Raw genomic sequence first — 12,899 nt, forward strand, 5'->3', positions numbered from 1 at the left:
CCAAATCCTGGCTGGCAACTAAATTACAGTTCTCTGTTATCATCAATCCGGGTGGAGCTGTACATACCCGGAGCCGTAAGTCAAGCAGTTTTCGACAAACATCTATGTTTACCGATTGACTATTTAGTAGCCACAATTAGTATTGGTCAGCTTTGACCATATGGCAAAAATAATGCTTGTCACAACTGCTAATCACCTAGTTTATGTCAGGACTGTGTACTTGAGGGAGTACCCTGGACTGCTTTCGTCCATTCATGACCGGACCGAGAGATGATGTAGTTCGATTTTCGGCAAATCATGGACCAAACGATCGTCTCATTAGGAAACATTGAATATGGCTTTTCCAACCTTTTGGTATTACAGTGGCTAAGGGAGCATTCCATTGCGTGAAAGCGCAGGGTGCCATAAGTAAGCTAGCTTTGTAAGTCGTCTGCATGTATGCAGTAAGCGACGCCGCTAGCTTCGATATTCACCGACAAGCGAAGTCTACAGTGCGATAGTGAGCCCCTCCCCGAGGGGTACACTGGAGCACACCCCGGAGGACATCACTCATAACACCTCAATATTTCAGCAATATTTCTGATGCGTGAAGCCCAGGGGGCCATGGCCAGCCACTCATGTGGCTAGCTCGTGCCCCATCCAGCTTGCAGTCAAGCACACATACTAACCTTAGGTAAGTAGTCCTCCCGTAAGGAGGACTAGGTTAGATCAATACATCCATCTTTACTACACTAAATTGACCCCATAGGGCACCATATCAATTTCCATCGTTCCTGCATAGGAGGGCAAGGATCTTGTATCTATTGTAATGTTGCGTAGCATAACGGATCTACGGATCGCGCGGTCCCTCTTCTCGTTTTTTTTTTTAAACCAGCTCTGCCCAAATGATATCCATTCACTCTTCCATGCTTTTTCAATCAGCAACTTGACAACGACAGCCGGGTAGTTGGTATCATGAAGCGATAAGCTCACATACTCGCCTCCTTTGGCATGTTGTTGTTTCCATCACATTCTTTATCTGCGCAAGGCTCGCCATCGAGATGTCGGGACAAAAGCATCAATATCACCATTTCCTTTCGACGCTTGGTTTAGGGGGGTAAGTAGCCAATGAATCTTTTTACTTTTTTTTTTTTTTTTTTTTTTTTCAGAAGAAAAAAAAAGACAGAAAGAAAAAAGAGAAATAGAAGAGGAAAAAAAAAGAAGAAGAAGAAATTGAACGCTAATCACTACATCTAATTTACCAGAACACAAGTCGTCTTCTCCTTATTTGCGGGCCAAGCGGTTGTAAGTTGTCTCCCAAGTCTTGTATTAAAAGGCATTCGAATGACGATTTCTACCTACAGATTCATTTAAAAGCCTTTGGCCTCAACCCATTCGAAATCGCAGTGACTCTCCTCTTTGGCCCGTTATGCGGTGCCATTCTCCCTCCGTTTTTCGGATCATGGAGCGACCAATGTCAGTCATCATGGGGCAGGCGGCGACCATTCATCTTTTGGGGGACGGTGGTCATGGTCTTTGCCATGCTGTCATTGGCCTGGGCCGATTCCATCACCAAAGCCGTGATGCCGTCTACCACGGCATCCGCGACTGCTAGGACGGTCTTGGTCTCAGTCTCCATGATCTTGACACTGGCTGTCTTTATCGCCGTGCAAGCCGTCCAGGTCGGCCTCCGCGCCTCGCTCACGGATGGATCGACACCAACGCAGCAGTCGAGAGCAAACACGTGGGCTGGCCGCCACATTACCATTTCTGGATTCTTGGCCTATTTCGCAGCATATATGGGACCTACAAAAGATGAGGCAGGTCCCGAAGGCACCGTCTTCGCACGCACTAGCATTGTCACGACGATTTACCTTGCCATTACCGTTCTCATTACATGCTTGTATATCCCTGATGACCAGACAACTACACTCGAGATCCCCAGGACACAAAGAGTGGCGGGTATGAGACTTATACGGCGAGTTCTACTCGGGAATTCTAGTCAAATCAGAGGAATTCTTCTCGTGCAATTCTTTTCATGGCTTGGGTGGTTTCCTCTGCTATTCTATACAGTGCCGTAAGCCAGCCTTTACCTCCACCCATCAACACATTGACTGACTTGGTATGTGCAGATATGTGAAGAGCTTGGGTAAGAATATCATGCTCAGATGATTCGTCATGACTGTCTAACATGCGCCGCTCTAGATCAATCGTATCAAACGACTAACACAAACTCTGGAGCGCTAGCTCCGCTGTCATACTCTGCGGTCTCTATGCTCATGGCATTCATTTGGACCAGCCGGTCCTCCAGGGATGGCACTGCATTCAAGTTTAGCGCTTCGCTATCCATCAGCGACCGAGATATCTGGATCGCATCACACTGCATCTTTGGCTGGTCAATGCTCGGTACCTTCTTCATCACTTCTGCCCTTGGCACTGTCTTGCTCTTCAGCGCAGTAGGTATCAGCTGGGCCGTCACCTCTCGCGTGCCCTACTCACTCATGGGTGATGAATTATCTCGAGGGTCGTCAGAATGGAGTGAAGACGAATTCGACGACGTGTCGGACCATCACGGTCTAGTGTATGGGCTCCATAACCTCGCCATCTGTCTTCCACAAATCTTGATCATGGCTTTGATGGGCTTGGTGTGGCTATTCACTCAAACAGACGATAGCACTTCTGGTGTAGTGTGGTTCCTTCGGTTGGGCGGGCTGAGCGCGTTCGCTGCGGCGTACTTTGCAACGAAGCTGGCTGAAAATCAGTCCAGTGTTGGAGATCTCATTGAGGTAGAACAGCAAAGATAACCGAGCTCTTTGATGCCAATTACATTTGAAATCATGCTTAAGTCCTTTTGTCTCGGCTATTGACGACGGTCCCAAATGTCGGGCTCGATTTTGGGTGAATCTGAAGAATGACAGTACCTAGAGCTGTATTGTGAGGAACTCGTTATGTTCATGTTCCAGCATATGAATCCTTCAAAGTCGCTACCACGTTATTGGTCCCGTGCCTGTGGTGTGTGACCCTGCTACGGCGGGCTCCCAGCTAAGCGAACAACATAATGCAAATGGGAAGCCCCAAGATAAGCTGTATTCCATGACCGTAGGCCCCCCTGATGCAGCTGTAGGATTGTGCATGCATCGATACAAGGTAACCCCGCTGCAAATGTTACCCATCTAACCCAAAATATTTCGCGGTTACAGCATGGGCGCCCTAGAGAAAATATGTCACTGACAGCTCGAGTATATAGTGATTGGTGCACCTGTGTATGGCATAACTTGAGTCAATATCCACATGCCAAGCCAACTCCTGCACAATTCCGAAAGCCAATCTTTGAAATAATTACTGTCTTTTAGTTGTCCTACAACCGAGTATACCAAAGAAATTGCCCAGCATGGCAGACGTCAACATATACGACATCAGCGCCCACCACTACATTGGGGCGCTCACCGTGCTCGTCGACATACTCAAAAAGGCGGCGCAGCAGCCCGACGCTTCCACCTTTCCAGACGCCACCCTGATTGCCGACATGAAGCCGCTGACCTTTCACGTGCAGTCCGTGACCAAGACGGTCAGCCGCTCGCTGTCGCGGCTGTTGGAGACGGAGGTCCAGGCGTGGGAGGACACGGAGACGACCATGGAGGAGCTTATCCAGCGCGCCGAGGCGTGCCTTGCCATGCTGAGGGGTCTTGATCCGGCGACGTTTGTTGGCAAGGAGAAGACGGTCATTTCCCTACCCGCGGGCGAGTTTGTGGGAAAGCAATTTATTCTGGGTTTCGGGGTGCCCAATATTTACTTTCACCTCAATATGGTGTACGCCATCCTACGGATGAAGGGCGTGCCGCTAGGAAAAGCGGATTACCTCTCGCCGTGGCACCGACCTGAAGCATGAAAGTGCCATAGGCACGATTTCAACAAGATGGTACAAGGGACTCACTATCCAGAGAGGATTTATTTTCAGGCTCACAAACTTGGTCTGACTATCACGCTCGACTCGCTACATGGTCAGATGAAATGCTGGGCTCACAAGATATGAGGGCTTATCGTTTTCGCTGTTGCCAGATGCGCAGTGAAATCGCAACAGGGTATCATATAATGTATTCAATACTGCTTGGAGGGGAAATCTGGCCTGCCCAAGGGATGCATTTTTCTTAACGTGAATTTTCTGAATCCTCTACCTCTCAAAATGTGACTTGTGCCTTCTCCTAGGCACATGCCCTATCTGAGAATCTGAGAGCCTTCCATGGATGGCGTGTACTTTGAGCGATTGCCAACACCGCATTTCTTACTCACGAGCCTCTCGAACCCCATCTCAAGATGGGGGTAATATGGCAATACAAGAAACCGTCTTTGCTTTTGCGTAGTGATAACAAATAGCTGACGTGCTCAATGTGTTTTGTCTCATCCTCAATCAAATGCCGTCAGATGCTGTACTGGGACGGTACCGATATATCCAGCAAAGAGGGTTACCCATGACCAAGAAAGAGCAGTAAGAAATTCTCACGACAATAATCGTTGACAAGTCAAATTGCACGAAAAGCTTGTCAAGACTGAATCCGGTTCACTCCCACCTGCAACCGGATTTGTGTTTTCTGTATGGGTCTTGATATTGAGCCTGTTGTACACCGCATCTTTAGTATGTATCATGGTGAGCCACACAGCTCTTCGTTATAATCTCAGCCAGAAGCGTTGACCGCGTCCAGTCGAAATGGACTCGCCGAATGCATTCAGCGTCTGACTGGTGACCTTCGAATGAGGGCCAATCATAATAATGACCGGCGCGCTATCTTGCCTTTGGCGGCCACATGTGCCTGCTGTGAAGGACAATAGAATTTGCTGTCATTTTTTGAAAGCCTCTTTCTTCCAGTAGTGTTTCTGTGATTGAAACTCCCTCCATCAATGAGTCGCTTCAAATGGTGCGCAATTCTTTTCCCAGTTTTCGTTGCAAACTGCGCGCATCAAGGACTTGGGTGCGTTGCGCCCCGTAAGTAGTTCAAAAGACTCCATCGCCATTTCAGCAACAACCTCGAGACCGTCAACAATGACCCAGGAGCTGTTGCCCGCTTCTCGAATCTCACGCATTTGTCTAATCATAGCTGTGATCAGAGGTTCGTATGCCAGCTGTTGGAAAAGTATCAGTACATATCTCCTGACAGTGTAAGTGATTAGTTCGTGGACTTGCCTCTACAACAACACCGCCAGTGGGGCTCTTTAGCCACTGCGTCGGGAGTCTGAAGTTGACTTTTGAATCGTGAACTTCGCCGCCTGCTGCTACGCAAGAGACTATCATCGTAGGCTGTTGGTATCCTTCTGGCCAACTTTGTGTCATAGACTCGAGGACGTGACAGATCTCGGAACCATTGTGCATTGTATTGTGTGCCCTAGCCCAACTATTGAAGTGATCTGCCACTTTGTCGGCATTGGCCTTGGTCCGGTTGTACAGAAAGATCTTGCGGCACCCGAGCTTGATCAGGGCATAGATGGCTGCTCTCGCCATGCCACCAGCGCCTATGACCAATCCTGTAGTGCGCGAGGGCTGGACGGTATTTCGTGGACTGATGCCGCGTCGCAGGCAAGTCATGATAGAACTCCAATCAGTATTGTCTCCATAGAATTTGTTTGCTGATCCAGCCCGATTGCGCCTGTTTGCATGTTCCAGTATAGAGGAAGATTCGCCTCGAAGTGGAAGAAGAGTATTGACTGCACCAATGGCCTTGGCGTGCGTGCTGAGATGATCGACATGATCCATCATCACCACCTTGAAAGGCGCCGTCAATTGTGCCCCTCCAAAATCAGGCTCGCGGCGCAACCTGTCCAATTCTTCAAGGCGATCACAAGCCCGCGCATCGAAAGAATGTGGCATCATGAGAGCCTCATAAGCTGCTCGGTGCATGGCCGGCGACACAGAGTAGTAGACCTGGGAGCCCAGTGTGTAAAACTTTAGGGCTTGAAGACTTCCATGGCGAAACATGATGCGCAGTGAGCCCCGAGTCGAATTTGCTCCAGCGAGATGTTCCCGCGATGATCCTTTGATTGCATTGTGTCCAACAGGTATGAATGTCCAGGATCGAAAGGGGCCTTCGGTGTCGCCCAAGATGCTGCTGTTGACGGCGCCCAAAACAGAATATTCATAGGCTACAATGTGTGGTTTGGGGTCAGGCATAGCGGCGACGGCGTCTAGGAGTTGCTGGCGGCCATTCGCATCGCGATCCTGGATGCAAAACCTTGCGAACCGAACAATACTGCAGCCCATGACCTGGGCTCGTCGATATTGCTCCAGGTAGATGGGATTCGTCCACTTTGGTGCGTTGAAGCCTTTCATGGTAAAGTTTCCAATGATCTTGGTCCTACCTCGCATGGCAAGTACCGTGGATACTATGCTCTCGTTGCGTTCCAGGTCAAGACTAAGATACTCCACACCGAGTCTAAGTCCATGCAAGAATAGACGAAGGTCCTGTATGTCCCTTTCGTCTTGTGTTCTCTGGCGCTCCTCGCGCGGTACTTCTTCCACATGATATAGTATCGGCAAGTTGAGCTTGCGTCGAATCAACGCGACCTGCATGGCCAAGAAATCCAGAATATTGTCCGGCCAGGTATCAACAATGATCTCTACCGCATCAGCACCAGACTCGAGGTCTGTCATATTGATATCTTGACTCAAAAGGTCAGATAGCCGCAGTCGAAGCACGAATGAATAGGCACGATACTCGGGTGGTATCGCGTTGATGGAGAACGGATTCTCTAACCAGGACCGTGTCAGACCTTGGCCAGTCACCGAGTCAACAAATTTTCTAAAGTCCTCCTTGACTTGAAGCAGTCTGGCCGATGCCATGGAGACGGACCGCAGTCCTGATTTGCTTGATTCATCGCCCTCGCCACTGTTGTCTGACAAATTGTAGTACTCGACGTTGGTGCAATCGCGTAGCTTCCCATCAGCAAGGAACAACCGCTCTGCATCCGCAACGGGTATCTTGAGCAATCGATAAGTTTCCTCCTTGTCACGATGGACATAGATGACAGGGTTGGTTTCTGAGTATTGTCGCAACAATTCCTTGGTCTCTTTGCTCCATGTTCCCATTCCGCACTCAATGACACAATTGTACTGATTGTCGCGCAACACCTGTGCAAGTGTCAGGGTCAGCTGGGTGTTGAGAGCTTCCTTGCCATATTTTTCCAGAAATTGGGCCCTGCTGCACCCCGTCGCCTGTTGAAAGTAGTGATCTTCAATCAGGAGACGCCGATGCAGATAGTTAGCGCCGATAAATCCGAGGGTGCGTTTCCCAGCACCACGACATCCTACGAGAACAATTGAGGCGTCTGGATGAAAGTTTCTGCGATTCAGTACCGGAAGACTGGTTGGGCTGTCCACCTCCATCTCCTGCATCTCGTCAGGACTCCTCTTTATCATGACTGCTGGCGAATTGTGGTGTGCTCTCTCGGATAGTTTTTTTGCGCCTCGGTGGTAGACCTAGTGGTGATTGAAGCTTGCACAGGAAGCTTTCTTGCTGACTACGCAACCTCAGGTTCAGCATGAAGCTGTAAAAAGGGAAGAGACGCTGGCCCAAATAGGTTTTGTGGGTGTATCGCATAAACGGGCAACCGCGCCAGTTATACTTGCGGCTAGAACCCCTCACTACAAATATGCAGTCTGTCGTTTTTGCTCATTTGAGACAGATCGAGATTTGGCCGTGATGAGAAGCTTGTCAAACAATAAGCAGAAAGCGGGGGATCCGGGGGAAACGGGGGTTATTTTGACGATAATGGGATGTTTAACAAGTCAGGACATGTCAGGACGGCGAGATATAGTATCATCATATTCACAGAGTCGACAAGGGAACTGGCCACCCCGGAAAAAGCGACAGACAGAACGTTCAGCCATGGGGGCGGGCGGCGCTACGGGTGATCGATCTCACGGTAGCGTCGGCAGTACTTGCCGGCTAGGAAGACAGGAGAAACCAAACTTCGGCCTTTTTTTGTCCCAGCCCAGCGAGAGAGCAGAGAACAGCCACAGCATAATAAATAGGTACACACACGCGCGCCACAACTTTGGTCTTGAGCCATTTGGCAAAGCACAGTTGACAGCGTCACACAAGAGAAAAGACTCACGATCTCACAAATTCTAGTGCAGGATAACAAGGGCGTGTTGTAGCATTGACACAATCATCAATGTCAGCAAATTAGGAAGGGGAAAATGTCCTCAATATGCACTGTCCCTGTGCCCGCCGGCTGAGTAATACATGTATCTTAGCGACCAAAGCGCAAAGCACTTTCCTGTTAGATTAGACAGAACAGACCTGGGGTAAAAGTTGACGAAGCCAAAACCCCTCCAATGCATTCACTAGCCCCACTATCCCTCCAGTCAAGTCTGTTCATTTGGAAGGGAAGGGCTGGACACTTGAAGCTTACGACGGGCATTTGATAGCGCTGCGTTCACTGCGACCTGCACCTGCACTTGCTCCTACCCGTAGTAGGTCCGTTTTCGTCTCAAACCCGCCGCATCTCCGAGATCAATTATCGTCGTCCATCACGTGCCTCACTTGTTCTGTTACTGGGTTGAAAACGCGCGGCCATTACACATCTACGTCTGCTATTCGATACATCCACATTGAACAAAGACTTTGTACACCAAGGGCTAGGAGAGTCATTTTTTTTTTCAAGGAACCAGTCAGCAATTTGAGGCTGGTGTACAAACACTTGGGCCGTTCGTCTGTCTTGGCGCGGCCCCTCTCCTCCTCAAGACTACCTGGGTCTCCAAGTTGAGAGCTGTAGAGGAGGGCATCTTACCCCTCGAATCCTGGGGTGGAGGAGCCATGAGCGACGCCGAAAGCGATGATGGCAAGCGGGCGTCCAAGAAACGCAAGGCCAGCCGCGCCTGCGATCGGTGTAACGTTCAGCACCAGCCGTGTGACAATGCATCACCCAAGTGCAGTGTCTGCGAACGCGCTGGCACCGACTGCACCTACAACAGACCCATTCGCAAACGTGGTCCACGTACTGGCTACACCGCACAGCATGGAGAACGCTTGTGGGGGCTGATCTTGAGTGCAAACCCGGACCTCGAGGATATAGTCCTTCAGATTCTTGCTAGTGGCACATATGGGAACACTGGAATTCCAAATGCCGACTATTTCAGGAATAACGATCATCAGTCAGAGCTGGTTAACAATTTCAACGAGAGCCGCCTCGGTCGCTTCGTCCAGCATGGCGAGCTGCCCAGCCTAGATGAGCTTCGGAAAAACCAGGTGGCTGCACGAGCCGCCGCTCATCTGTCGACTGCCAACAATGTCCCCCACGGTATCAGTCATGGCCTGAGCGACGTTGGATCACTTAAAGGGCCCCGTTCCAGGCGCAGCACCATTTCGGCGGCGTCAAGGCCATCACCCATCGTGAACCCTCATGGCGCTCCTCAAAACCCGGGTGATATATACACTCTTAGTGACGACATTCGGAAACGTTCATTTCAACAAGAACCCGGGGAAGGCAGCCAGACGCTGGGACCTTCGCCTCATGCCGTTGCTCAGACTCCTGACTGGAACAGTTTTGCAGGAACTGGGAATGGTAACAGTACAGCAGCCTTTGACTTTATGCCTGATAGTTTTACACATGATTACGGCTCTCTATTGCGGACTCCTGCCCCGAATGGAGGAAGTATTTCAGCAACCCACAACTCCAATGCGTCTACCAGCATCTCCAAGGGCCCCGAGGCTTCGCTGACGAGTGCAAATATTGCCGGCCTACAGTCAGGCTCGCAAAGCGTCGACTTTGACTTTCCAGATATCAACCAATGGTAACACACCACCGCTTATGTTCCCCCCAAAGAAAAGAAGAAAATGGAGCTAATATCATGCAAGGTACGATTCGATTCCAACTGATACCCTGCTTAATCTGGGCTTTACGGGAGGCGATGATATGGCTCAAGACTTTTTGGAATTATGCGAGAATCCAGAGCCTTTTGATAATGCGCCAATCACGCCGGCTGGACAAGATGAAGACGAGGAAGCAGTTTGGCGCCGTCTAGTGATGCGAGGACGGTTTGTCTGAGGTGTTCAAACGAAAGTATTTCACAGCGACAATTTCCATGCCAGATGGCCATTCTGTCAACCCCTGAGCGTCATACGGGATATTGGCTCTGTGCTGCATTTAGTCATCTCTTCCTTTCACCATCCAGCCTTGTGTGGCGTCCTTTCGGCAGATTGGACTAGAGCTAGGATTCATCTTCCCTTGACAGCGTAAGCATACACACAACAACCTGGTCCTCCCTCCTTGGCATTTGCTGGCTGGCCTATAGTTGGCTGCCAATAGAAGTCAAAGTGAAAAGCGATACTATCCGTCTCAGACGTATGATAGAGAAGCATTGGTGAGTGGCCTCAGAATGGACGCCTCCGCGCTGAATTAACCGCGAGACAGACTGGAGGAGAGGAGTCTGTGCCGTATTGGGGTCTCTGGTACGACTTGCCCCTACTATGCATGCACACTGGCGGCACAGTCTGTAAGGCCAACTGTGTATAAAGTTTGCAACAAGGACAGAAGCCAGGAATTGAGGATCTAGAGAACTCGGCCCTCTGTCGATATCGCATGATGATAAGAGCGCTATACCTTCCCTTCCTTCAGTTCGGGAATATTATTAGGGAAAGACTGATGGTCATCTCATTAATTGCAATAGTGGCACTACAGAGTGGGCAGGATTAGTATTGCATGTCTTGGAAGGGGACAGCGCAGACTGGCTCAGCTCAGCCCCCACCCAAAAATAACGGGCTGCATCCCCGCGGCCTCCACAGTCAACGACCGCCGATGGGGCTATTTTGAATCCTGTATTCTGCTATGTGCCAGTCAAGAAGCCTACGGATTCCGACAATGCTGGAGTAATCAAAGAAACTATATTATACAATCTAATATCTCTGTTTGACAGTTTGAACAGAAGTTTGAAACATCTTCAAGCAATGGCAGGTAATTGTTCAAGCAGCACTTTGCCATTTGTGCACTGGGGCGGAGTCAGCAATAGACCCAACTTGCCTAACCTAGCCAGGTCACCTCGCGCCGATCCGAGTGCTTAAATTAGAGGACGCATTACTACGCTAACATGTTCTGCGATACTGGACCTGCACTTGCCAGACGTGACGAATCCCGACCCCGGGATGGATTCAGCTGCTGAATCCTTCGCCGACTTTTGGTTACACATGAGCCCTTGCTCAAGAGCGGTATATGTGGAAAAGCACGGGCTTGACTCGCTGTGGTGAGATGATTCTAGCTTCCAGGCAGAAAGATAAAAAGCGGCTGTTGCGCTGCTGCGCCTCCACCCGAGCTTACCTTTAGACATTGGGCCGTAGATTCAGCCTTGCACATATACATGATGACCGAAAGTTCTTGCATGTAGCCGTGCAAGCTGAGACTTTTTTGTGTGCCGACACTGGGAACTCTTATTAAGCTGCAACTCCTTCATCCCCGAATCCTGGCGGGGCTCTCAACTTCTACAATCTTTGAACATCTATATCACATTCCAGACTTCAACTCCTTATACTATTCGGGATATAGTATAGGAACAAGCTGAATCTACAACCAACGACTTAATTAATTTTAGCAGGCCGGACCAGTATTGGGCCTGCGGCAACAAGAGCCTGATAGCCTCTGATGGATAATACAGACTCAATCTTGGCAGACAAGGCCCGGCGTGCCCAGGGAGAAGTTCACCGGCCCTCTGACGCTTCTGTGGCGACGATTAGCCCGCCTCCCACCATAGACGAGGACGAGTATCAAGCTGAAGGCAGCGGGAGCCAAGAACCAGAACCAGAGTCCTCCCATTCTCCTGGTTACTTTGCTCCGTCAGCGACTGCAAAACTTCCCCCGTATTCAAGTCCCTCAATCAGCTCCCTGGACGCCCAGAACCGGCCAGCACTTCCAAAGGGGCCTCAATATTACCCTGGATTGCCCGTTTTGGATTACCGACAATATCTGCCACCAATGTTTGAGCTATCTCCAGACACCAGTACAATCACCAGCAGGGCGCATTATTTGTCGGAGAATGTGAAAGCACTTGCAACTCTGCTGAGGAACCTGGCGACAGTGCCACCCAAACCGCAGATACACATTACGGGAAATAGGGGCAGAAAGGTCGACTTTAGTTTGAAATTGAACCTCATGAGTCTCCTGATCCCGGATGACCCCACTCACCGGATGGACTATGTTCGTCTTATAAACAAGGACGAAATGGGATACCGAGGCGGGCAGGCGCCGTCGCTTCAACCCGAGATCAACGATGCCAGCTTGGAGGACTGGTGCCAGGAGTTCATTGAGGACGAGGCGACCAATAAGTCATTCGTGTTGGAGCGTGTCGTGGCCAACATGGACACCAACTGGCTCGAGGGGCAGATCCGGTCGCTCGTGGCCTCGACCAACTACAAGGGCGTGGTGACGGTCACTTTTCCCGTGACGCACTCGCGCGTCGTGGTCCAGACGCCCGACAAGGTCAACAAGTTCTTCACCAGCGTCTCGACCCTGTTCAGCGGCCGCAGCAAATACGAGGTGGTCAAGGCCGTCTGGCCCTTTGCCACGCACCGCAACGGCGAGCCGGGCCGCCGCTGTATCGTGCAGAGCGAAAAGACGTGGTGGGAGGAGTGGAAGGATCCCATCAAGTATGGCGTTGGCACCAAGCGCAACGGCTGGGTCACCAATGAGGACAAGCTTGAGTGCATCATGGAGTCCAAGGGCAAAGGTCTGTCCATTGTCGACTGGGGTCCCGATTTCTAGTCGGATGGATGGGTTTCTTGATGAGCGAGCACGACGAAGACGGATACGACTGTAAATTGAATATTTATTACCAGTTTTTGGTCTAATTACAAGTTTGGTGGAATGTGTGCTGTATTTTCCTTTCTGTCTAGATACCAACTTTTGAATTCAAACGCACAAGAGGGGCGGTTTTACATCCT

The 12,899-nt window shown here is 50.2% G+C and overlaps 5 protein-coding genes across 5 annotated transcripts; 4 read left to right on the forward strand and 1 right to left on the reverse strand.

Moving 5' to 3' along the window:
- Nucleotides 1–1,508: 1,508 nt before the first annotated feature.
- Nucleotides 1,509–2,783, forward strand: PFICI_04957 (uncharacterized protein; the record flags this gene model as incomplete). Its single annotated transcript, XM_007833538.1, has 3 exons — nucleotides 1,509–2,056; nucleotides 2,112–2,128; nucleotides 2,185–2,783. The coding sequence occupies 3 exons, from the start codon at nucleotides 1,509–1,511 to the stop codon at nucleotides 2,781–2,783; spliced, it is 1,164 nt and encodes a 387-aa protein (XP_007831729.1).
- Nucleotides 2,784–3,370: 587 nt separating this feature from the next.
- Nucleotides 3,371–3,868, forward strand: PFICI_04958 (uncharacterized protein; the record flags this gene model as incomplete). The annotated part of the gene is made up of 1 exon (XM_007833539.1): nucleotides 3,371–3,868. One exon carries the CDS (start codon nucleotides 3,371–3,373, stop codon nucleotides 3,866–3,868), a length of 498 nt encoding a protein of 165 aa, XP_007831730.1.
- Nucleotides 3,869–4,872: 1,004 nt separating this feature from the next.
- On the reverse strand, nucleotides 4,873–7,384 carry PFICI_04959 (uncharacterized protein; the record flags this gene model as incomplete). The annotated part of the gene is made up of 2 exons (XM_007833540.1): nucleotides 4,873–5,097; nucleotides 5,165–7,384. The coding sequence occupies 2 exons, from the start codon at nucleotides 7,382–7,384 to the stop codon at nucleotides 4,873–4,875; spliced, it is 2,445 nt and encodes an 814-aa protein (XP_007831731.1).
- A 1,402-nt stretch (nucleotides 7,385–8,786) lies between these two features.
- PFICI_04960 (uncharacterized protein) lies at nucleotides 8,787–9,767 on the forward strand (the record flags this gene model as incomplete). Its single annotated transcript, XM_007833541.1, has 1 exon — nucleotides 8,787–9,767. The coding sequence occupies one exon, from the start codon at nucleotides 8,787–8,789 to the stop codon at nucleotides 9,765–9,767; it is 981 nt and encodes a 326-aa protein (XP_007831732.1).
- A 1,837-nt stretch (nucleotides 9,768–11,604) lies between these two features.
- Nucleotides 11,605–12,720, forward strand: PFICI_04961 (uncharacterized protein; the record flags this gene model as incomplete). The annotated part of the gene is made up of 1 exon (XM_007833542.1): nucleotides 11,605–12,720. The coding sequence occupies one exon, from the start codon at nucleotides 11,605–11,607 to the stop codon at nucleotides 12,718–12,720; it is 1,116 nt and encodes a 371-aa protein (XP_007831733.1).
- Between the last annotated feature and the right edge of the window lie 179 nt (nucleotides 12,721–12,899).

The sequence above is a fragment of the Pestalotiopsis fici genome (genome assembly GCF_000516985.1).
Source record: "Pestalotiopsis fici W106-1 unplaced genomic scaffold PFICI_Scf_3, whole genome shotgun sequence".
NCBI classification, from domain to species: Eukaryota; Fungi; Ascomycota; class Sordariomycetes; order Amphisphaeriales; family Sporocadaceae; genus Pestalotiopsis; species Pestalotiopsis fici.